This window comes from Cynocephalus volans, chromosome 13, assembly GCF_027409185.1.
Source record: "Cynocephalus volans isolate mCynVol1 chromosome 13, mCynVol1.pri, whole genome shotgun sequence".
In the NCBI taxonomy this organism is placed as follows: Eukaryota; Metazoa; Chordata; class Mammalia; order Dermoptera; family Cynocephalidae; genus Cynocephalus; species Cynocephalus volans.
In genome coordinates this window covers 57264801-57289677 of record NC_084472.1, presented here as the reverse complement: position 1 = coordinate 57289677, position 24877 = coordinate 57264801, and the positions used below count along the sequence as shown (strand labels likewise).

Here is a 24877-nt window from a genome sequence, read left to right as displayed (position 1 = left end):
GATCTTTCCCAATTACCTAGCGTGGACCTGTGTGTGAGGGGTCCGGTGACCCAGCCTGACATGTGGGGGGTCTGGTGACCCAGTCCGTACAATGGGTTTGAAGGATCTGTGAGCCCTAGCCCTGAAAATACAAATGGAAACTTAGTATGACTAAAATAATCAAACGTTTTGGCTTTCGTTATGAAATTGCCCTAGCCATACAATTAGCGTAGCTATTGCCTCAACCTGACAACTGGCGTATTCCTGTAGCTTTACACATTAGTATAACACAAATAAGATTATTAAACCCTAAAAAGCAATAGTATTTTTAAATTGTTTTCAGTGCTATCCAAATGCAGGTTTAAAAACATGACCTAATTTCATCAGCTACACTTCCTAAACTATCTTTAGGTCTGTGAGCTCTGTCCATGCTGTACTCCCTTTTTCACACTTGCTACAAGTCCTTGTTAACAAAGGACCTAAAAAAGGAATTCAAGCTTTAAATTCCTAGGGCAAGATAGAAAAGCCTAGTTAATGTGTTCTCCAAACCAGAAATAAATTGAAATCTCTTATTAAGAAATCTACCCCTGATCTGCATGTTCCTCATGTATAACTAAATATTTGCATATCTGCACAGAAATTACTTCTAATACTGTAAAAGTGTTATACTAATAACACATCATAGTTACAATCACCTTTCAATAACACATGCCAATGGAAGAAGTAGAGGTACTAACATCACTGAAATTTCAAACATGGATGTGCACTACATGATTTTTTTCTCTTCCTATGTTTTCTTTATCTGATGGTTTGTTTACTGGTTTCCTTTTTCCTCCTTTATTCAACAAGAATTTATTGACTACCTACTATATGCCAAAGATTCTGTTAGGAACTAAAAATATGAACACCATTTCCATAGTCCAATAGGAGAGGGACATGAGAATAAATTCATACAATGCACTGAATTCTTCTTATGACAGAGGTACAAAGCACAACAGGAACATCAGCCTGACCACTATTTTTAAATAAACATCAATTCTTGACAGTAAAATAGCCTAACACCAGCTTAGAGGAAAACATGGAGCAAAAAATTAGTAGTAAATGATCATGCATAGAATTTAAGAAAACATCACACAAATAAAAGTAATTTCTGTTGCTCTAAGTCAGGGTTCATAAACCCACGAGACCGTTGGCACCAGTCAAGAAGCCTACGTGGGTGAAGCACTCTGGGTAGCGTGGAGAGGGCAGGCACCCTCTGAAGAGAGCTGCCACTACTCATCAGCTACACCCAGAGGCATCGCCACTAAAGCCCAATATGCCCAGATCTTCTGATTTTTAAAAAAAGGAAGGAAAAAAATAGAAATTTTGAATCTTATGTGAAACTTTACAATGTTTAACTAATGGAAATTAATTTTAAAATATTTCAGACTGTCAACCAAACAAAACAGGTCTGTGAGCCATATGTGGCCCATGGGGACTCGTTTTGGACCTCTGCTGTAAATCCTCCAAAAGAAGATCCAGCTTAACTCTTTATCAAGATAGTAAACGTTGAGCAAAACTAAAAAAAAACAAAAAAAACCCACCAAAGTACAAACTTTCAATGTACTCCTGTTAAATACCACCACGGAGATGATGTCACAAAAACCTGGACTGTAAGAAACCCCACTTGTGTGGCCCCAACACAAGTCAGCTAGCTGCAAGGGAAAGAGAGGGAAAGGAAGAAAGGGTGGGAGAGAAGGGAAACCTAAAAGAAATTTAAATGACATAAAAACCAATCACAAGATATAGACTACATTTGGATCTTAATTCAAACTAAAAATTTAAGACAATTGGAAACTTGAACACTGAATGGATATTTGTTGAAAACAGGAATTAGTGTTAATTTTTTTTAACAAAATAACAATATCAGGTTGTTTTCCTTTTTGCTTTTTGGTGGCTGGCTAGTGAGGGGATCCGAACCCTTGACCTTGGTGTTATAACACCAAGATCTAACCAACTGAGCTAACCAGGAAGCCCTGGTTTTTTTTTTTTTTTTTTTTTTTTTGGGGGGGGGTTGTTTGTTTAAGAGTATTTATGTTTTGAGATACTTAGGTTTAGAGATATTTACAGATAAAATTATATGAGGGTCTAGGATTTGATTCAAAATAATCTAGGCAGGAGAAGGGGATTCGAGATAAGGCAAGATTGGCCATGAGTTGGTAATTGTTGATACTGGGCAATCATAACATGCAAGCTCATTACTGTCTACTTTTGTATTCGTTTTTAAACTTCCCTTAACTAAAAATATCCTAAAATAAAAAATTGTTTTTACTCCTTTCCTGATTTACTATCACTTGATCTCATCAAAAGCAGGGAAGATATTCAAAAGATTAAGAAGACCAAGAAAGGGAAAAAGAACAGGGAGTAATAGCTTCAACATAACAATAAAGAAACTAATTAGCCTGCCCCTTGATTTAAAAATAATTGATTCTGTGCACAAATGACCCTGGGACCTCTTTTGTTTATGGATAAAGTGTTCTAAAAAAAAAAAAAAATTCTCAGCAAGTATAATCTCATCTAACGTCTCCCTAACAGGACATAAAAATTATAACGCTGTATTCCAACTTCATTAAAATCAAAGTTGGTTGCTAAAGTGCCATGAGAACACACTGAATTGGTGTTTTTTAATTTCCTCAACCAATCATGCTGGATGTTCAGTACAGCTTATTATCGCTGAGGGTGAGTTAGGAGAAGTTGGAGTGCACAACAGGGAATATGTATATACTCATTCAATGACAGGTACTAATTTTTCTTTCCTAGAAATGGGAAAGTGAGTATGCTGGGATGGGGTAGAAAGAGGGTAAAAAATAGCTTCCTGTAAAAATTAATGTGAAGCCAGTAAAAAGACTATACTGTTATTTTCAAACAATGGCTGCTTGTTATTTGGGAGCATCTTGGGGTCTCAGAGAATAGAGAGTCAAGGTATCTGGGTAAGGAACTAGGTTGCTAGGGAAAGCTAAAAAGATGAAGAAAGTCATATGTACAAAGGAAGGATAGAAAAGTGGCTATTATTAGCATGTCCAGCATATCGGGCTTAGCAAATATAGAAGAGACCAGGTTACTTTATCCTCCTTTTATCCCTCTTACTGATAAGATAAAAGGAAGTTATAAAATGATAGCCATGGCACCTGCCTTTGAAAAAGACAAATCTAAAGAACAGTTGATAATTCAATGGAATGGTTTCCCATTATTCTTAAAATCAATTCCAAAATGCTAACTGTGGCCTCTAAGGTCCTTACAACCAGATATAAGAGAGAACATATATCTATCTATTTTGCATTTAAGGGGGAAGAAAAACTATGATGGTCAAAGGATTCAGCAGGCAGAAGTTGGCCCCAGAGCACATATACTAATGATACGGCCCTCACTATTTCCTGATACCATCAATCTCACTCTCGACACTATACTCACACTGATCCTTCCTCTGAGTCCCTAAACTTGCTGGGCTTCCTACCTCAGGTCCTTCACAGATACTGTTTCCCCATCTGGAACATTCTTTCCAAGTACCTTATATCCCAAGCCACTATTCTCCCTCAGGACTCTCAGCTGAAACAAGCGTTCACTGCACACTATATTTTTCCTTAATGGCACACATCACAATTATAACTAAATGATTAATTAATTATAAGTATTTGTAAGTTTCCTCTTTACTGTGAAGTCACGAGGGCAGGGACCACATTTGTCTTGTTAAAGCACAAAGTTCAAAAAACAGTTGTAAGAAAGGAGGGAGAACTCTCACTGTACTGTCTTACGCTGCTCTGTATTATGATAATCTGTGTCCTTGTGCAATTTGGCTTAAGCTTCTGAAACAGCAGAGGATCTGTCTGACTCATCTTTTGCAACAACCTTCAAAGCACCTTACACCTTGGGAAGCAAGCACTCCACAACTGTTTGAATTAACTAAATAGACTGAAAAAAGACAGCATCCCATACAAAAACAAAAGGCTCCTGTTACCACTGATCAGTGACTTTTGAACACAAACCAAACTTTGTGCCAACAACTGCTAGCCCAATAAATATGAAGTTTCTGAACAAGTAAAAACAACAACAAAACTCTACAGCCATTCCACCAGGCCCTCCAAAATCAAAAGCAACAGCCCATCCTCCCCCCTTCCCCCCCTCCATCCCCCCCATTGCTGCTGTTTGGCAATTCATCATACTTGATATGAAGGGTCAGCAGTTATGGTTCTTTCTCAAGAATTCCTATCCCAGTCCCCAAAACATCTTTATTAAAAATCTACAGAAACTAACTTTGCAACTTGAATATAAAACAGCCAGATGACCAGTAAATATTTTCTTAAATATTAAATACATATTGTTCTTAAAAACAAAATAATTTTTCATTTGTTTCAATAACCACAATTTGAAATCTCTGCATCTAGTTCAATACTGAGCACAAAACAGAAATTCAATGCTTACTACAACTAACTAGGTTAACTAATAGGTTAACATAGTTTCTTAACAGTAATTATTATTTACAATAATTGTCCTCTATGCCATCTGGTTTATATCTAAATTTAAAATTTACCATGTCTTTATGCTCACTTTAATAAACAGATTTAAACCAGAAATCACTTTGATAATGTAGGAATGGAAAATGCATTCTTCAGAACCAGCACTTATCTCCTCAAGTATAATCAACAGGTCATGAGAAAAAAAAAAAAATCAAAACTATCTCAGGAGTTATCCATAAGTGACTTTATACACAGAAAGGAAAAAGAATATAATGGAAGGCACAATCCCAGCTTTGTCATTTACTATTTGCAACTTCTCTGAAGATTTCTGATTATCCTGTTTTTCCATCTACCCATCTTACTTACATACACACCCTTAGAGATTAAGGGGAGAGAACTACAAACTGCTATTAAAACAAACCTGCCCAATGCAAGCATCGCCAAACTTGTAAAACCAAGTTTGACAATCAGTTCCTCCACCTCCAGTTTGTCCCCATCCCCCTGCCAATGCACTAAGGTACTTTAGAACAGCCCAAGAAAGGAATACCCTACAGAAAATTTGGCATAGGTTGAAATCAGAGTCAAAAATTCCCTACAGATGGTATAGACCATGATTAGTTGCTTGATTAACTCAAGAAAAAACATTACAGTAAATATTGAGACTCGGCTCTTCCTTACCTTCTAATTCACTGAGAATCTTGAAGCCAATTGAGGCCCAACTTCCTGAACTCTTAAAAGAATCTTTATCTTTACTCACCCTTCCTAACAGCCTCAAGGAAAACAGGTGACCCTCTTCCCACCCAAGGTTAACTCCTTCCTGGGTGTTCATGATTTCACCCCCTCTTATTTCTTCCAGGATTTTCCTTTTCCTTTCATCCATCATCCTTAGCCTCTCCCTACCTCTCTCTTTCCCTTCAGGATAGAAACAATGTTAAAGTGTCTTCCTTCAGGACCACTTCCCTTCTTCCACTGAGGTATAATCAACATCTAGTAAAGTACAAAACCATAAGGGTACAGTTTGGGGCCAGCCAGTTAGCTCAGCTGGTTAAAGCACAACCTTATAACAACATAAGGGTACATACAATTCAATAAATTAGAAATACGGAATATGTTTAGAACCCTCATCAATACAAAGAACAGTATCAAGACCAGATGGCTACTCAGGCCCCTTTCCCACCAATATCCCTCTGAAAGGTAACTGCTACTATGATCTATCACCAAAAATTAGTTTTGCCTGCTTATTGACCTTCACATAAATATAGAGTATATCTCTTTCGTGTCTGAATTCTTTTACTCAACATAACCCAGTACCACTTTTTAAATACAGGCATTTCTCAGAGTTGCTTCCTCAGAACTCTGTTCACTCTATTCACTCTATCTAGCAATTTCATTCAAAGGCTTCAACTACTAACTAAATATACACAATCTCCAAGCTCTTCAGATATACCTGATGTAAGAAAAAAGGGGGGTGGGGAGGAGACAGATGTACCTGATGTCCTTCAGGTACCTCAAACTTAACACATCCAAATTCTAACTCATCTCCCCCCCTCATCACCCTAAAGCCAATTCTTGCCCCTATATTCTGCCTATTAGTTCACGGGATTAAAGTCACCCAAACTAGAAAGCTCCAAGTCATCCTGACATACAAAACCATTTCCATTTTGTTCACACTATATACCTCTTTACTAACACCGAAGACATACTCAAGTTAGTTCAGGAATTAATAAATAATCCTGAACTACTCCTTCTCCCCTCACATATAATCATTCACTAAGACCCAACAATTCTACATTCTAGACAATTCTCCTGTGTCCACGATTCTTCACCTGCCCTAACCACGTGTAGACCTTCCTCATCAAGCTCCTAGGTAGCCCTTGGCCCCCTGCCAGGAATATCCTATCTCATTCACTCCTACTCCTGCTCTACTCTTCCTCATTTTCAAAATCATCTCCCAACTACCCCAAACTGTAGCAGAGGTGATTATTTCCCTATCTGGTATGACAACCACATTGTACAAATCTCAAAACTAGTGCACACTAACAGTTATTCTTTCCTTCCCCCCTACTAGGCTGAACTCCTTGAAGCAAAGGCAGCATACCATTCTTTTGTTGGATTTCCAGTTCCTAACAGAATTCTTTACCACATAGGAAGTCAATAAATGTTTAATGAAGTCCCCACTAAGGCAGCCTCCAAATCCCTAGTAGCACTCTCTCCAATCCATTTCTCCAGTTGGCTGCCAGTTAATGCCCTAGAATACAAATCTAATCATGTCACCCTCCACTTTACTGCTTATCAACTCAAGTTCTTAGCATGTGAAGGCTTTCATCATGTAGCCCCAACCTCCCTTTCAGTCTCATCTCTTACCACTTTTAATCTCATCAGCTAACATCTCACCACACCAAGCTACTCACCATTCCTTGCCCTTCATTCATGCTTTAGTACCTGACATGCCCTTTTCATGCAAAGTTGGGCCCCCATTCACATAGTGATCCTTCCCAGGAAGCCTTTCCAGAGCATTCCTCTTCCAGGGGGAGTTGGTTTGTCAGTCTTCTGGGTTCCCTTGGCACTCTGCAAACGGCTCCATTAAGGCATTTGAAGTTTTATTATAACTGCTTATGTAAATCCATATATACACTATATAGGAAAACCTTGGCATTCAAAAGGCATACATCCTGAGAGCTTCATAAATTTAATATAAACACTCTTTCTAGATCTCTTCAGTTCTGACCCATAGCCATAGCCAGTAATAGCATTTATTTTGTGTATGAAAAAATGGCTCTTATAAGAAAACCAAGTAAGTAAAGTTTATATCACCTTCCTGAGTGTTACCATACATATGGTAACCAGTAGAAAGCAACAAAGCTCCACTGAGATTTGCAGGCTGGATGGGAAGCCAGGTCCATCACCAGGCTAAACAGATGACTGCAGTCAGCTTAGCATGTACCAGATTACTATTTCAAATTAATGCAAAATCAGTCCTCCAATGTTAAATTGTAAATGCCAAGAGCAGGAAACACACCTTCACTTGTTATGTCACCAACTCCTAACTGTAGTGCCTTGTCCTGAAGGTTTACTGAATTAATTTAGTGATATCCCCTACACAATTTTTTGCTTCCTACTTTAATGAACTAACCCACAATTCACCCATCACCCAAACTACAAACTTGTGATCTTTGAGCTTCTATCACCAAAACAGCCAATTAGCTGCTGAGTCCCAGGGTAATGTATACATCAGTCTACTTTTCTCCTTCCCACTGCCCTAGCTCAGGCCTTCAGTATTTCACCTGACCTCACCTCCCCCAACTTGTAACCTTTCTCACTCCCAAAGCATCCAGCACTAGCACTTCTCAAACTGTATCCTGCAGATGCAACATCTGGGGATCTTGTTAAAATGCTGATTATTCAGTAAATCTGAGGTGGGGCCTGAGATTCTGCATTTTGAATAAACTCCCAAAAGAGGCTGATGATGCTGATCCGAAGATCGCATTTCAAGGAGCAAGCTCAACACAATGCTGTTCTGGAATAAAGCACCTAACATGCGATCAACAAGCAGAGGCCAGATGACCATCATTCAGGAATGTAAAAGCACAGGTTTCTATGCTAGGTAAGAAACTGGGCCACATGCTCTCTGGTACCTTCCAATACTAAGATTCTATGCTCTCTCTAGGATATCCAGGTCGCCCATTTTAAATACCTGTAAAGCCTGGCAAAGCTACACCCTAGCTGGAATTACTTCAATTATTTCATTCATCAGGTTCTGACTTAGTAACTATAAACAACTCTGGTTTAGTCTATTCCAATATTACAAATGTTTCTAAAAGATGAGGAAGACACTGTGCAAGGGGTAATATAATCGTGGTTATGACAGTACCTAACAGATAAATGAATACTATCACTTCCCTTTATCCATCAATATTATGAGGAAGTTGAGACCACTTAGGTAAATCTGTCAGTTTCTTAGAATCAAGAGGGCTGTCAACAAACTTGTTTTGTTGTTTTGATTTGGGGGAGAGGGGTTGCATCTGCAGAAGCAGGAAACAACGACAACTCCCAATTCTCCACTAGCAGCTAAAGCTGATTCAGGATACAAAAAAAAAAAAAACCATTCTGACTATAATAACTACAAGACAATCCCAGTTCTCAGAAATGGACTTTTGTGTGATATCTTCAGAATGACATTATCCTCTTAAGTAGTTCCAAGATATCTGTTTATAGAACTTTTGTCATGATGAATTTATTCATCAATGAGACGATACCATTCAGATTCTGGATAAAAACACCAAGCCCCTCTTATGACTTGGTTACAGAGCAAGGAATCATTGAACTTCTATTTCAATCACAAAAGCCAGTAACTATTCTCCTTATGACTGCACTGCTGCTAACATTTCTGTTAATATCCCCCATGAAAATCTACTTGTCGGGTGTTGATACTCCTCTAATGGGTTAACTGAAGTCTCTGTGACAATTTTCACAGAGGGCAAATAGATGCTAATGATGGTGGAAAATACATATTGGCAGGTAATTAACCTGAATGTTGATTAGTTTTAATTAGAAGTATTTTTATTTGAATAAGAAGCATGACTTATTTTAGTCAGACAGGACCTAAAAAACTTTTCTTTTCCATGATGTTTGCCATAATTTTAAAATGAACATAAAAAGTAAAATGAAGCTCTTTTTCCAGTGCTGTCATCCACATTACTACATGAGTCAATATTTCACAGAGCCATCTGTCATACACCCAAGACAAAAATAATTTATAACAGGTCATTAGTAAAGTCTTAACTTGCTGTGTGTAGTGCAGGTTTTACAACCATGGATAAAAAAGCTAATAAGTTGTTTCTGCTTATATGAACACTTAAGGGATGTGTTTCCTCGTAGTCCATACATGAGGTTTAAAAAAAAATTCCTTTTCTATGAAGATCCAGACGGTAGATGGACAAAGTTTTTTTAAAAAATACCCTCAGGTCATAAACAATTCATCATCTTCCAAATTTTACATTAATGTGGTCTACATATGACAGTAAACTAAAAGAAAGCACTGCCATCAGAAGATAGACAGCATATCCCATAAATCTCAAATCCATAGAAAAATAAACCACATAGGCCTTAAAGAAAGAAATGAGTATGTCTTTCAGTATACTATGAGCCCATGGCCAGGTTTCAGTGCAATCTCAAGCATGTGCAAATTTGTATTTTCTTTTCAAAAAGCAAAACCAGTATTTGCTTAACCCAGAACTTAGATCCTATGATACCAAATGGAGCCCAAAGTGATTCAACTGGATAAAAAGGCCTAGATGCTTAGATAGAGAAGTAATCGGTAAATTTTAAGGATGAAACTGGAATTATTAACCCTAAACTCCACTGGACTGGCCTTGAACCAATAATTTATAGTTGCACCCAGAACAATTCAGGACCTTAGAATTAAGGCAATAGTCTACTCATTCTGATCCTTCAAGAGCTCAAGCCCTCTGGGGATGCACATAGTGAAATTAGGAGCCTCTCTCCCATTCTGCCACTACAGTAACTTGTGTATACTGTGTCTCTATTAGAAAACATTTTACCTTTTTATTGTAGATGTTGGCTTGCCTGTTTCTTTCCACAAACATGCTCTCAAATCTGTAAGCATTTCAAGGGATCCTAGAAAATTCACATTGGTCATCTTTGACACCGCAGATACTCATAGTAATGAATGAATGAATGAATGAATGAATGTGTATAGTTTTCCATGTAACTTAGCATCAATGCCCAAAAAAAGTATATCCCATCTGCCTTAATGAGCCCTAATTAACTATAATTAACTTCTGCGGCAATTTACTATTACTAAAAATAATAAAACCACATTAGATTTGTATAACATCTCAGTTTATAAAGCACTTCCACATATATCATCAAATCTGAACCTCACAAAGGTCTTTGAGAGATTTTTTTTTTTTAATCACCTCTTCTCCCTTTCTCTCTCTGTAATAAATGAGGCTAAAGGAGGTTAAGGAATTTACTTCAGGTCTCACATCAAGTAAAAATCAGTCCACAGTCAAATACAGGTCTCCACTTCCTCAATCAGTGCTCTTTCCACCCTAAGAAAAAGTAGCAACAAAGTGACTAAGGCTTGGTTTGTAACAACTAGTACTGTTGTCCTAGGCACTTTCACTTATTATCTCTTTTGAGCCTCTCAACAACCTTGTGCAGCAGGTAGGGATTAAGTCTTTCTACAGTGAAGCAGAACTGTGGGGTCAGAGGCATAGCCACAATTCAAGTCCAAGTCTTAACTAGCTCAAAGTCTGCGCTTCCTAAATGTTGATGTGCCCAAACTGGCCACAGAAGCTTATTAGGGATAAGTTTTCCATATTTAGCAAATCAAAGGGAATCTTATTAGTTAACTCTGGCATCAGATGTCTGGACTTGAATTCTGCCTTGGCCTTTCTCACTGTGCAAATCCAGACAAGTTACCAAACTGCTCTGTAACTCAGTTTCTCTATATGTAATACTGGGGTAATAACATTACCTACACTTCATGGGGTTGTTATGAGGATTAAATTAGTTATTATTTATAAAGCACTTAAAACAGTACTTAGCACACAGTAAGAGTGACATAAGTCTGGACGGTTGGCTCAGCTGGTTAGAGTATAGTGTGATAACACCAAGGTCAAAGGATTCAGATCCCCATACAGGCCAGCCACCAAAAAAAAAAAAAAAAAAAAAAGACATAAATGTGTGCTAAATAACAAAATACTACACAATTTCTTAAACATTATACGGCAGAATACATTTATGCTGAGGCAGTTTATTTCTTTTGCACTTGTTTCTTCAAATAAAAAAAATTACATCTGGTTTTTCATTGTGGAAGAAAGAAATATTACTCACAAATACCTAAATAAGTTTGGCGACTGCAGTTTTATTTCATTTAGTATTTAGAACAATCATTCTGGAGATTTTTCCCTTAAGTGTTAATGTATTAAGTCTAGAGTCTATTCCAGCCAATGTGATTTGGAACTTCGGCAATACAACTAAAAGCCTACAGAAGAGAAACCCAGAATAGAATCTTATAAAGCCACGAAATCCAATAATAGTACAATTTGTATCTTGTACTCAATAACTAAGAATTGGTCACTAGACCATGAAGACTGCTTACCAAAAGTGGTAGATGTCCTGGGCCGACCTGTGACTCACTTGGGAGAGAGTGTGGTGCTGATAACACCAAGGCCACGGGTTCGGATCACTATATGGGATGGCCGGTTAGCTCACTTGGGAGAGTGTGGTGCTGACAACACCAAGTCAAGGGTTAAGATCTCCTTACTGCTAATCTTTAAAAAAAAAAACAAAGTGGTAGATGTTCTAATTTGACTTTAACTTTTCTATATTTGACATTTGTAACTTTTCCCCTCCCCTGTCCCCACCAAAACTACTTCATCTTTTCTGGGAGTTCATTTACTCAATAGCACTGAAGCATTATGGGTACCATTAGAACACTGGTCCCAGTATCACAATGTTCTGCTATCTCAAATCAGATTTATTTCAAACTACATTCTAATAATCAGGAACTGTCATCAGTTTATGGCTATACATGGAACCTTCTTCTCAGGTCAACCAAAGAAAATCTCAAGGCATACCACTGGCAGTTTACTGATTTCATGGGCTTGTTAGCCTTCCTTTTTTTAAATTCAAAAGATAAACCACATGTGCTTCACAGTGACCTTGAGCATAGTCCCCAGAAAAGGAAAAATGGAATCTCTTCATCATAAATAAGCAGCTGAGATTGCAGCCTAATGCTAGAAAAATTCAAAGACTTCAAATTTGGAAAACAAGAATCACTGCTTTATGTCACTGTTAAAAAAAAAAAAACTATTTCTAGGGCTGGCCAGTTAGCTCAGTTGGTTAGAGCACGGCCTTATAACACCAAAGTCAAGGGTTCGGATCCCCAAACCGGCCATCTGCCCCCCCCCCAAAAATCTCTAATATGTAAAGGGAAAACACCATATCTAAGCGGTATTTTTATATTCCAGCTCCCCTCCCCACCCCCGCTTCCAACAGGTACTTAAGAGATGATAAAGAATCTACAGGAAAGGAATATGCTGATATTCTATATTCTACAAGTCCATAAATTGCCATCCTAAAAGTAATGGTGACATAGGAAGTTAGGGAGTAAAAAAGAAATACAGTGATAAATCCATAAAGATCCTTCCCTTTCTCCCTATTTTTCCTCAACAACTCCAAAATAGGTACTAAACAATACACTGTTCCATATCATAGATTTTAAACCCCTGCCCACCAGTTTAAAAAAAAAAAAAAAAGCATAAAGTCTGGGGAAAGTAGCATTTTAAATAAGTGAAGAAAGAACACAATTAGCCAATAAAAAATGTGGGGACAATGTGTTACTTTTCCTACTTGCTATCTTACTTAAACAATAGATAGATTAAAATTTTAAGCACAGAAAACTGTAAAATACCACAAGTAAATATGGAGAATTTTTTTAATCCTGGGTAAAGAAGCCCTTTCTAAGCACAAAGGAAACCCTGAAAATCTAGAGGAAAAGACAGATGGAAAAGAGAAGGGATAAAGAAAATAGTGACTTAGAAAACAAAACTAGTTTCCCTAAATATCTCTCTCAAAGAAATCTGTAAATCAGCAGAAAAAAAACAAACATCTAACAACAACAAAAAAAGTGGGGAAGGGATAGAAACAGTCCACTAACAATACATTACCAATTAATATGTGGGAAAAAATGTTCAACAAAATTAAGAACTGCAAATTTTTTAAAATCAATATTTTCCCCCAAGACTATCTACCGCATCCACTCCCTCCCATCCATAAATACAACTACCACCTCCCATTGTATTCTACCTCAACATGCAATGGAGAACACATGTGTGTGCATATATCGTACATGTGTTTGGGTGGGGGTGTATTTGTGTATGTGTAAGGAAGAGACTGAGTCTGCCAATTATAGCAGTGCTTACGGAGGAGAATTCCTTGCTACTTAATACTGAATATCAACTGCACCCCAGCCATACAACCTCTCTAAGAGACCTGGTTTGTCATTTCTCCTGTGCTTCAGCATCTGGAATACATACTCATTATACCAGATGCAATGGATTTTTACCCTTCTACTTCTGCACTTTAAAAAGTTCCTTTCCTATATTAAAAATGAACAGTCATCTTTGGGGAATTAATCAACTCAGTACTCAGTAGGTTAACTTCCATGCAAGGGAAGCTAAAACTTTTGCTTAAGGTAAATGATTAAATTAAAATGGAACATAATATAAAAGGAAATGTCTCTCATATCCCTAAAAATACCTGGAAATATTTGTTTCCAGAGTTCATAAACGTTTTGCTAACAGAAGCAAGATATCTCTCTCCAACCCCACCCCCCACCCCCCACAGGAGGAGAGAAAAAAAAGTATTCAAAGCAGTGGGAAATTTTATGATAATGATTTCCAAAATCAGCATACAACAAAAATTAATGAACAGAGTTGTTTCAATTTTTTATGTCACACAAAGGTAGAAAGGTACATATTCTTCAGGTACATTTACCTGAAAAATAAGCTATGTGCAATTAATTGTGAGATGTCATTATTTTTTTTAAATATTAAAATAAAGAATATAAGGATTACTGAATCTTTTTAATGCATACATGCTTGGAAATTTTTTTCAAAATCTATTCTTAAATTCTTCTCCCGAATTTTTTGTTTTTTTAATTCAATGAATTCTGTTTCCAACATTTCCATTCTTCGAACAGTTTAAACTTCAAAGTACTCTATGAACCAACATTGATTTTCTAGCATTGTACGTCTTCTCAGCCAACTGTCAAAAGTTCTACCATAAATCTCCCAAGGGGTGACATTACTGATGAAATCTAATTTCCCCCTGTGAAATTATAATATCCAGGTGTTGCATGAGAAGCTCTCCCTCACAATAAGTCAGTGATATGCAACCTCTCAAAAGCATGAAAAACCATATGTGTAAAGCACACACCTTTTTTAACTGTCATTTTAGACAATAAATATAAGGAATAACCAGATAGTAAGTACACAAGTTCACAGTATAGGGAAAAAGAACACTGGATAGATCATCTAAATCCTGGGTGCTATTCCTAATTCTGAACTGACTTGATCATCATGATCCTGGACCAGACGCTAAACCTCTATGAATTTTTTCATCTACAAAAATACAAATGTTAGACTAAATTATCTCTACAGGATCCTAAATCCAATAATCTAATCAACATAACAGTGCAAAAATTTCTTTTTCTTTAAGTGCTTTTTCTCCTACTGACTACCGGCACTGGTAGACAGGCACACAGCTCGCCATTAATTAAAGCTAACTAACCAGCAAATTTTGCACATTTGGATCTCTCTAATACAGAATTATTACAGTAAACTTTATAAACTAAATTATGAAGGTATCTTGCTTTAAAAGTCAACTTAAGAAAAGATTTCTACTTTAACTTAAAAGAGTATACATTTAAATTCATCTCTAGAGTTCTATTTTGGGGAATAGGACTTGGAGGGAGAGGGTGAATCAAACATTTTCTATTCTTCATTAATCCTAATCTACATCAAAAAAGAGGTATGGTTACTCAGCTATAAAAACGAATGAAATACTGCCATTTGCAACAACATGGATGGACCTTGAGAGAATTATATTAAGTGAAACAAGTCAGGCACAGAAAGAGAAATACCACATGTTCTCACTTATTGGAGGGAGCTAAAAATTAATATATAAATTCACACACACACATACACACACACACACAAACCGGGGGGGGGGGGGGGGGAAGAAGATATAACAACCACAATTATTTGAAGTTGATACAACAAGCAAACAGAAAGGACATTGTTGGGGGGGAGGGGGGGAGAAGGGAGGGAGGTTTTGGTGATGGGGAGCAATAATCAGCTACAATGTATATCGACAAAATAAAATTAAAAAAATAAAATAAAATAAAATAAATAAAATAAAATTTAAAAAAAAAAAAAAAAGGGAAGGGAAGAGAAGGATCCTGAAAGTTAGTCCCAGAAAGTGAAAGCCTTACAGAAATTTAGAAGAGATTTTTTTTTTTCATGGTCATATTTTATTTATACTGCCCATGAAATAACTAAATGGATCTAGTTTGGTTATATATTCTGGGGATGGCTTGTAAAATATGTTTTTATAGCAACTTTTAAAAGAGCTTTTATGTTAATGAAAATGTTGGAAACCCATCAAAAAAAAAAAAAAAAAAAAAGAGGTATGGTTCTGCTGGCAATCTCAGTTCAGGCTGTCCAGTGTATAAGAGGTCCAAGCCCATTCCCTCCCCATAAGGAAAGGCAGGGGATTTGACAGTTTTAAACCCAGAGATAGATCTTACAGAACTTGAAACAACTACAACTTTCAAAACCCTTCTAAAAAACAGTCTCTCTAATGGAGCTCCAGAATGTTAAGAGTTGGAAGAGATCTGAGACTTGTTCTACTCCAACCCATGGTTTTACAGATGAGGAAATCAATGCCCAAGATAGGTTAAAATGAATGCCCAATGTCACACCAAGTTTCCCAACTCTCAGATAATTAGAGTTGTGAGACAAAAGGGTACAAATTGTTTCCCAAAGTTCTAGTTTTGAAAAAAAAAGAGGATTACTTTAACCCGACCCCCTGATGCATCAGCCAAACTCAAGAACCATAAGAATGTTGCACCCATGCAAACACTCGGGTACCAACCAGACAAGCTCTCGAAATATATGGATGGGAACAAAGAAAGAATTCCTTAGGAATATACTTCTCATGATAACAGTAAAGGTCAAAACTGGTTCTATGTATAAAATTTCAATCTTTGGACCATGTGTCAGGAGTGAACTGATTGTAAAATCCAGATCATTATTAAATATGCAATGAAAACAAATACAGATCATACTTTCTTTTGCTATATTTAAAAACATGCCTGGTATTTAAAAAGAAAGCCCAAACATTCCAACATATTATTAACTAAGGCGAATATATGAAAAGAGTCATTCTCCAACTGCTCTTCACCAGATATATGAGTCAGAAGAAATAGACAGCAACAAATATAAATCTCTTCCTGCTTGAAAAGAATAGGGGGGGAAACCAATTCAAATTATCTCAAACTTAAAGTTTCTAATTAGATTTTTTACTCATTATTGAAGTAGATCAAAACCAAATTATTTCAAATTTTATTCAATCTTCAATTGAATGCTTGCACATAACTGGAAATGAGACTAATTTACATTTAGCCAAGCTTTATTTGGGAAAGTAAATACCAAAAATTCTGGACATTCTTTGTTTTTTTGCTAATCGTATCAGATTCATCAAATATAGACAACCTACAAATAAAATATTTCACTAAGTTCTTAATAAAACTTCTGGGTTACGAACTCAGAGGCTACAAGATTTACACCTCAACAAGACACTTTATTATCCATTAAATACATTTTATAACGTATAAAAAATCTTAAATGTAAAAATACACAGGGGAAAAATTATTTCAGCATAAATGTGGCATTACAAAATGATTAAGCTTAGTTTCATTTAACATACTGAAAGGTATACCAGGCCAACTCATGGTAACACAACAAAACCACTCCACCTCTAAAATCAAAGTGTAGTAACAATTCATTAACCTGATAACTCATTATGCTTGATTACAAAGTATAATATCACACAATCTGAAGCTGCTGTTATTTCACAGCTAACCAAATATCCTAATGTTCTTTAATCAAAGTATCATTAAAGTCCATTCTTCTCAGATCCTTGAGTTTCTATTTATCAAAATTTTCTAAAGCCTAGAATTAAAGTTTCATACAAATCCAAACACAATCAGTCACAGCCTTAGGTTATAAAAACCTAATACAACTAAAGAATCCACATGGTCGATTTTCTGTTTGTTTTAATTGTACTCTTTTGAAAACCAAAGGTAAGTATAAAAAGGGGTTTACCCTAGAAGCACAGTGATGTTAGCCCAGACTCAAAACCCCTCATTACCAGCGTTCCACCAAATGAATGTGACTAAAGAGGTGGAGTGGGTTTTAGAAGGTGAGACTTAAAAGGAAAAAAGAAAAAGAAAGCTTCATTTTCCCACAGTGCTTTAGACATTTTGATAACATCTCTTTCTGTTTTTTCAAAATGTCAGGCATCCTTAAAGGAATAGTTTTTCTACTGAGTGGCTTCAGGATCTCTCAACTTTTACAGTACAATTAAACCCTTCTCCTGTCCAGATAGACTGAACTATGTTAAACCCTGGCACATAACAAAATCTTTAAATCCAAGTAAGAGGCCTAATTTGACAGATGTCTCATTAAATTCATCTCAAAGTGGAGGTAAGAGATGCCTTTAAAAGGGGAAAAGAACCTATTAACTCTAAGAAAACTTTGAGAACTGCTCTCTCAAAATCCAACTAGTTCATTCCCGTGAAATAGAAGATATTAATATCTAAAATATCTAAATCTCATGCCATGGGAGAAATGCCTCTGTGTTTATGTGTGTTTAACACGTCCCTAGGGACTCAAACAGGATGGAAGGCTGAAGAATCAGGGCACACACCACCAGCTGCTTAACAAAATTCCACCAATTCAATTCAACAAATGTTAAATTAAAATGCCAAATATTATATAGTAGGCTTGGATCATAAAATTCAGGGTACTGAGAAGAAAGAGAATGAGAAACAAACAAAAAAACACCTTACACTTTAAAAAATAATCATCTTTGCATAACCAATTGTTTAAGGTAGCTTATTTGACAATAACAATAAAAAGACGAATTATCCACCTGTAACTTGACACAAATTTTTACATCAATCTCCTCTCCCTACAATTATTTCAATGAGTACAAAAGACACACATATTAGGAATAACTATGAAATTCAGGGAGAAGAACTTACTCTCTAGCTCTATATAAAGTATGAATTGTAAAAATTATATAAGAGCATAGCAATACTAATAAAGCACTGTTTATCATTAAAATACAGATTATTTATTTTAAAATAAAAGTTTTAGGCAAATAAAATCTTTAATGATGGATATTTCAGTATAATACTTTAAAAGCCATGTTTTAAAGGAACTGAATTGTCACACACACCCCACTCTCAAAAGTGATCCACTTTTCAGGTGAAGTGTTTAATTCTCTATTTCCCAATGAAGATTTACAGTTTAACAAACAAGGCATACTTGAGTAAAAGAATAAAGAACTTTATTTGATACAACTTAAATGCAAATATGACTACTATAATCAGACTATTTACAACACTTTAGTACTCTTTCTGTACTGTCTACTTATTTGCCAGTCTTGGTTCTTTATGTTTTTAAAGGCAGCATGATAAAAATAGAACCATCCACATTTCACAAGGAATACCACTTGGACTAGAGGATAATATCACCTCTTTACCAACAAAAATAGCATATTTTCTGGATGCTTTCAACTAAGTGAAAAATTCAAGTGTAAATGAAATTCAGCATTGATTCATGGAAAGTGATATGAATTGCAAAACAGAATATCCAAGCTCTCTATTCTCGGCTCTGCCAAGGACTGAAAAACTACAGGCAAGAGTCAAACCTCCCTGTGCATCAGTTTCTCCATCTGAAAAGAGAATTGACACTGACTCCTCCCTAATGTTTTTGAAAGGACAAATGAGATAATTTATGTGAAAGCCCTTTAAGATTTTAAAAGATAATAAAACCCAACATATTACAGATTTTATTAAATGTACTTTACATCAAAAATAACAAATATAAATATAAAAAATGTAAAATTTAAAAAACAAAAATAAACTTAAATGCTTTGTGCTTAAAATTAAAACAAGCACACACTGGTGTCACATGTTCAAACCACGTTACTTAATACTGCTGTAATTATAGTAATGAGAACCTGCTCGTCAATATTACAGCTTAATGCTGAACCACCCCTTCTTGGTTTCCATGCAGGAAACCATGTAAGGTTGCTCATTCACAGAATAGAAAGAGAAGAAATATGAGAGGGGTAAAGAGATTGTCCCCTGAGCAATCCCAAGGAGTCACAAATAAAAATACCTTATCCAAGATTCACTAGGTACAGTGGGTATATTCTTCATTCTGTCAATACCCTTTGTCTTTATTACAACTTAAACTGAAAGAACTAGACTACTAGATTTAAAAAGTGATAAAAAAGAGTCAAAAATATTTTTAAAAATGGTTTAATACTACCCTTGATTAATGACACAGACTCTCCAGGGAATCTAGAACACGAGCTTATTTATGTTTACGAGTCCATAACTTATGTCCGGCAACCTAAGTTCTTAATTTCTTTAACCTAAAATTAGTCACTTTGAGGTAAAATGTAAGATGCCTGATTTGAAAAAGAAATTAAATGTTAACATAACGTACTTAAGACAAGTAACTTCAGATAAAGCCATTTAAGTTTTCTCATATTTCAAATCAGCTAAGAGAATTGGTGGCTTGATAGGTGCAATAACAATTTTCAAACTAAGTTTTTATTAACAACTCTGTAATTACACAGTACCTTTTATCTAATGCTTTCAAGTTCATTAAAGACTTTCATTTTACTTTACCTAAATAAATATTTAAATATTCAAAGCAACCACAAATGACTTTCAAAGCCTTTAAAGAACAACCTGAGTCAGGTTATAAATACTAAAATTTAATTGAAAGGTGACCCTCATGAGAATTAAAGTTCTCTGTTGAACAAGAGCTTCTCAAAAGAAGTAGCTGAATACATAAACTAGATAGACAGTAAAGATAATGAGCTGAATTTAAACACAGGAAAATACTCAAAAGGCTCCAAAGGCAACTTCCTAGCTATCCTTAACTCCAACTACACAAACAAAAAGACATGCAGCAATAAATTTAAGTTACAGAAAAATTATAAAAACAAATGAGGTACAGCAATTTCCCAACAACCTCTTAAAGGGTGTCATCTAAAATGAACATTAATTATCTTCCCAAGGAAAAGAATTACTACCAAAATATAACACTTTCCTGTTGGGGTGTCATATATTCCACCAGAGCAAAGAAGCAATTTCTAGGAATCTCTTCCAGCCCGGTACAAACACTCACAGAAAGTCCTGATAATGTTCCCATTAGTGAGACCACCTCATAGCAAGGCAATTTTGTTCATCGATAACTAAACTCTTTGCAAAAGGAAGTGGACTCACCATATGCTAAATTTTCTATGGCAAATGAATATCAGCACAGACATATCTGGGATAGTAACTCAGGCTTAATGTAAGTTCAACTTTGTTTAAAAACCAAAATAAGCAATGACATCTTTGTAATAATCGGGCATCTTCCTTCTAGAACATCTGTACACTGGCTTCATATTCAAGAACAGGCTGGATACTTACTACTTGTGGCATCCCCACTTTATTAGTTATCTTTATGAGCATATACACACAAGCATATATGTATTTATGTTGTGCATATAGAAATATGAGCACTAAGTGCAAAATGAGGTTAATAACTACTGCTTTTCATAAGCAACAAAAACAGAAAGATTAAAATAATCATGCCAGAAATTAAGATTTAATTTAAGAAAGACAACATGTCATTTTTATATTGAGATGAGTTAAAAAACAAAACAGAAAGACAAAAAAAAAAAAACTGCTTGTCATTCACTTAGATTATTTCAGACAGTTTTGAAGAAACAATCAGAGGGAATGAGTGATTTAAATTTCATGACTGTGACCCTAAAACTTTTCCCATGGACATGTATCATGATCAACATATCCAGAGCTGGGTGATTAGCTAAACTGGTTAGAGTGCAGCCTTATAACCACAAAGTCATGGGTTCGGATCCCCAGCCCAACTAGCTGCCAATATATATATCTCCAATCATGAGCAAAACAAGGAATGCAGAGCTCTTTCACATTAAATATGTTCAAATACTATTTAACTATATATATATATATATAATCTCCTCCCATGTAGTTTAGATATAAAGGTATTTATCCATTCTCACATTAACAAAATTAATATTCTCATTCCAAGTGATTACCATTCAATGCTTTTGTAAAATAATATTTTACAAATCACATGAGCTAAAGAAGAATATAGCTGTTGCTCTTACATAAAAAAATCACCTAATTAGTGGGCATTTTAATGGCATAACTTTAAAAGTCATGTCATTCAGTTGAGATATGATCTTCAGATACCACAAATGCTATTGTATTATGATTTGGTTTTCTTTATAAGGCAAAAATCCATCAGAAATCCACTTAAGAATGTCAGGAAAAGTTCAATGAAACTTAGAGGAACATCTCAGCAAGAATGCTATCAGTCTTGCATATTTCAATGTGGAAGTTAAGATTTCTTCATTCAAAGTAACTAAACTGCCATTAAGGACACAAGTCGGACCAAAAACGTATCAACTTGGAAGAATGGTTATGATTAATGGAATTGGAAGTATGATTATTTTTCCACCACTGTCTACAATCCAAAACTTCAAGATGGCAAAGATTTAAGTCTCCTGATGTAATTGTACTACGCTAACTTTAAATAAAATTCCTTTTCACTAAGAACATAATTCTTCAAATCAGAGGTAGAAAAGGATGCAAACAACTTATAAAACTCAAATATAATAACCAGGACCTAGAGCTCCCTAATTTAGCATCAGCCAAGTCTTTAGCCAAAAGAGAAACATTACTTTAGTCACCCCTAGTCAAGAACTTGATCTAGCACTGAAAAAAGACTGGGGAGGATTTTAGGTCACATCTGAAGAGACAGTAACCACTTAAATTTTTACAGTGAACCCTACTACAAGTCCTACTGCAATGGTCAGTTTTGACTATAAAGACTGGAAGAAAGAAATGAGAGAAAGAAAAAGTCAAAATCGTTTTTGATGCAAAACTTAAACTTGCAGAGGAAATTGAAATAAGGCAAAAAAAAAAAAAAAAAAACCCACTGGGGAAAAGCATTACTTTAAAAAAAAGGATCATATTTGTTAGGTTTCTAGCGAGGACTCCTTGGGTAAATAAGCACGGCAGAGAGCTGAACAAACAAGGGCACAGTTGACAAGCAACAAGCCGCTCCTGGTTGCATATACTTAGAGCTAGAATTGTCAAATGTAGGGAGGGAAGGGTGCTAGAGAGCATTTTTGTTGCTCATTTTCCTCTGTCGGTATTATGTGCACTGACAGTTTACCTGAAATCCCAATATGCCTGAAACCCAACAGGCCCCAGAGGAGAGGCCTAAAGCACCTTTACTGTTAAATGTGCTGCTGCCTCTTTCGGGAGTATCTGCTTCCTGTACTTCCTGGTGATTCGGCCGCCTCCTCCACCTTGCTTTCCAACCTCTCAGCCCTCAAAATTGACTAAAACTCGCAGATTTTAAAGACTGCTCAATTTAGTACTGCACAGATTGTATGCGAAAGCTGGAAAGCATCAGACAAAGACTCACCAGGACCCGCATTTACTCTTGGGGCACGCAAACACACGGGTGATTTGAATCACTGCTGGGTCCCTGGAAGTGTTTGCAACCACCCGTCAACGTGCAGGTGACTTCCTTACCTGCATAGAAGCGGATGAGGCAGCCAATCTCCGAGTCCATGCCTTCCTCCTGCACCCTCCACAGCTCCCCAAATCCCAGCTGGAAGAGGTAGTCATTTTGGATCTGCAACGGCTTCTCGTCCGCCTCCAAGCGCCGGGTGGTCTCTCCATGGAGCTGCACGTACAGGGTGGGCAGCGGGGGCGCTTTCTCCGCAGTCTCTCCGCTCCTCCCGCGGGGCGACTGGGGACCGCCCGGGGCCGCAGCCTTCTGCCCCCGAGGGTCGTCGCGGGCGGCCCCTGCCGGGCCGTCGACGCCCCTCGGGGCTTTCTGCTGCTGTCGAGGCGGGGAGGTCCTCGGGGAAGGCGGACGGGAATGCGTGGGGCGGCCTGGGCGGAGGGGCTGGCCCGGGATCGGGTCGGCCTCGAGCTCCTCCGACGAGGAAGAGCCACCGCCGCTGCTGTAGGGGTCCAGCCGGTCGGACACGCTCTCGGCGCTGGGACTCAGGCTGAAGCTCTCGGTGTCGGAGGTTGGGCCCACGGCCGCGCTATCCAGTGGCCGCGGGGCGTCAAGAGGGGAGGCAGGTCCCCCAGCGAACGGCTCTCCAGGACTGAAGTCTGAGGGCACGGGGCTGGCGCGAGAGGCACAGCGCGCCCAGCCGCCAGGGCCGCCTCCGGGCAGCGGCAGGTCGGCGGGAGGCACGCGCGGTGGGCCCTCGACGGCACCCAGCGCGACCCTCGCGGGCGACGGCTCCAAGTCCTGCGGCCCTGGGGGCGCAAGCCGGGAGCCGGCGTCGGGGGGCAGCTCAGCTCTTGTTGGGGTGGCGGTGGGTCCGGAACCCTGGCCCAGCACTTTCACCACGCCGCTGCCTTTGTGGCCCAGCTGCAGCAGGCGAGCGGCCACCTCGCCGGCCGTGGTGTCCAGTGTGCAGAGCACCGGGCGCAGGTAGGTCGAGGCCATGTGGCGGTCGAAGACGTGCACGCAGCCCCGCTGGAGCTGGTGCCTCACCCAGTCCCGGTCCGACGGCTGCAGCTGCAGCATCTGCCGGTGCTTCTGGAGCAGCGTCTTCCTGTCCAGGCTCCTGGTGCACAGCGACGCCGAGGCCGAGCAGGACGCGGGGAGGCCGGCGGCGCCGGGGGAGTGGGAGGCGGCAGCAGCAGAGGATGACGACGACGACGAGGATGAGGACGACGAGGCGGCGGCGACCGCGGACAGATTCCTCTTCAGCCGCCCTCTCCTTAGCAGAAGGGAGTTGGCGCCACTGCCCGGCACGGGAGCAGCCCCGCCGGTGGTGGGCTGGGGCGCCCCACGCCGCCTCCTGCGCCCCGTGCCCCCCGCCCGGCCCGGCAGCGGCCCCGGAGGCACCTCGCCGGGAACCTCCTCCCGCGTCCCGCCGCCGTTCCCGCCGCCAGGGGCCGCAGGGCTTAGCGCGGGCTCCGGGCTCCGGCCGCCCCCGGCCTCCAGAGCTCGGTCCTCCCTGCTGGTGTCGGGGAGTCGCTGCGCGGTAGCCGCGGCGGCGGGCTCCATTGCAGCGAGGCTTCGCCTTTCCCCCCCAGCTCCGGAGGCAGCGGGCGGAGAGGGAGGAGGTGAGGCGAAGGTGGGAGACGGCGGCGGCGCGCGGAGAAGGGAGAAGCCAATGGCGTTCGGCGCGGCAGTTCCAGGGGATTATGTGGCAACTCAGAGCATTCCGTCGGTGTCTCGGTGTTCCATCCCGTGCGCCCGCCTCGCCGGCACCGCCCCCCCCACCACACGCCCTCCCCGCGCGGGTCGCGGGCTCCCCAGCGCCAGGCCCCGCCCGCTCCCCCCACTTCACCCGGACTAACCAGCCGCGAAGGCTGGACTCATTGAATATTAATCACGCGCCGGGAGCGGGAAGGCGGGAGGCGGCCTGGGCGGGCCTTATGAATATGCATTGCCAGCATGACGCATTCCAGGGAGGAGTGGGAGAGCAGC

General features: G+C 38.8%; 1 protein-coding gene across 1 annotated transcript in view; it reads right to left on the bottom strand.

Annotated features, from left to right (window-relative positions):
- PHLPP1 (PH domain and leucine rich repeat protein phosphatase 1) overlaps positions 1-24569 on the bottom strand; it is a 218585-nt gene extending 194016 nt beyond the window's left edge. Inside the window, exon 1 of the mRNA XM_063076825.1 lies at positions 22948-24569. Coding sequence (XP_062932895.1) covers positions 22948-24451 — 1504 coding nt within the window. The 5' untranslated portion in view covers positions 24452-24569. The remainder of the gene's footprint in view (positions 1-22947) is intronic.
- Positions 24570-24877: the final 308 nt, after the last annotated feature.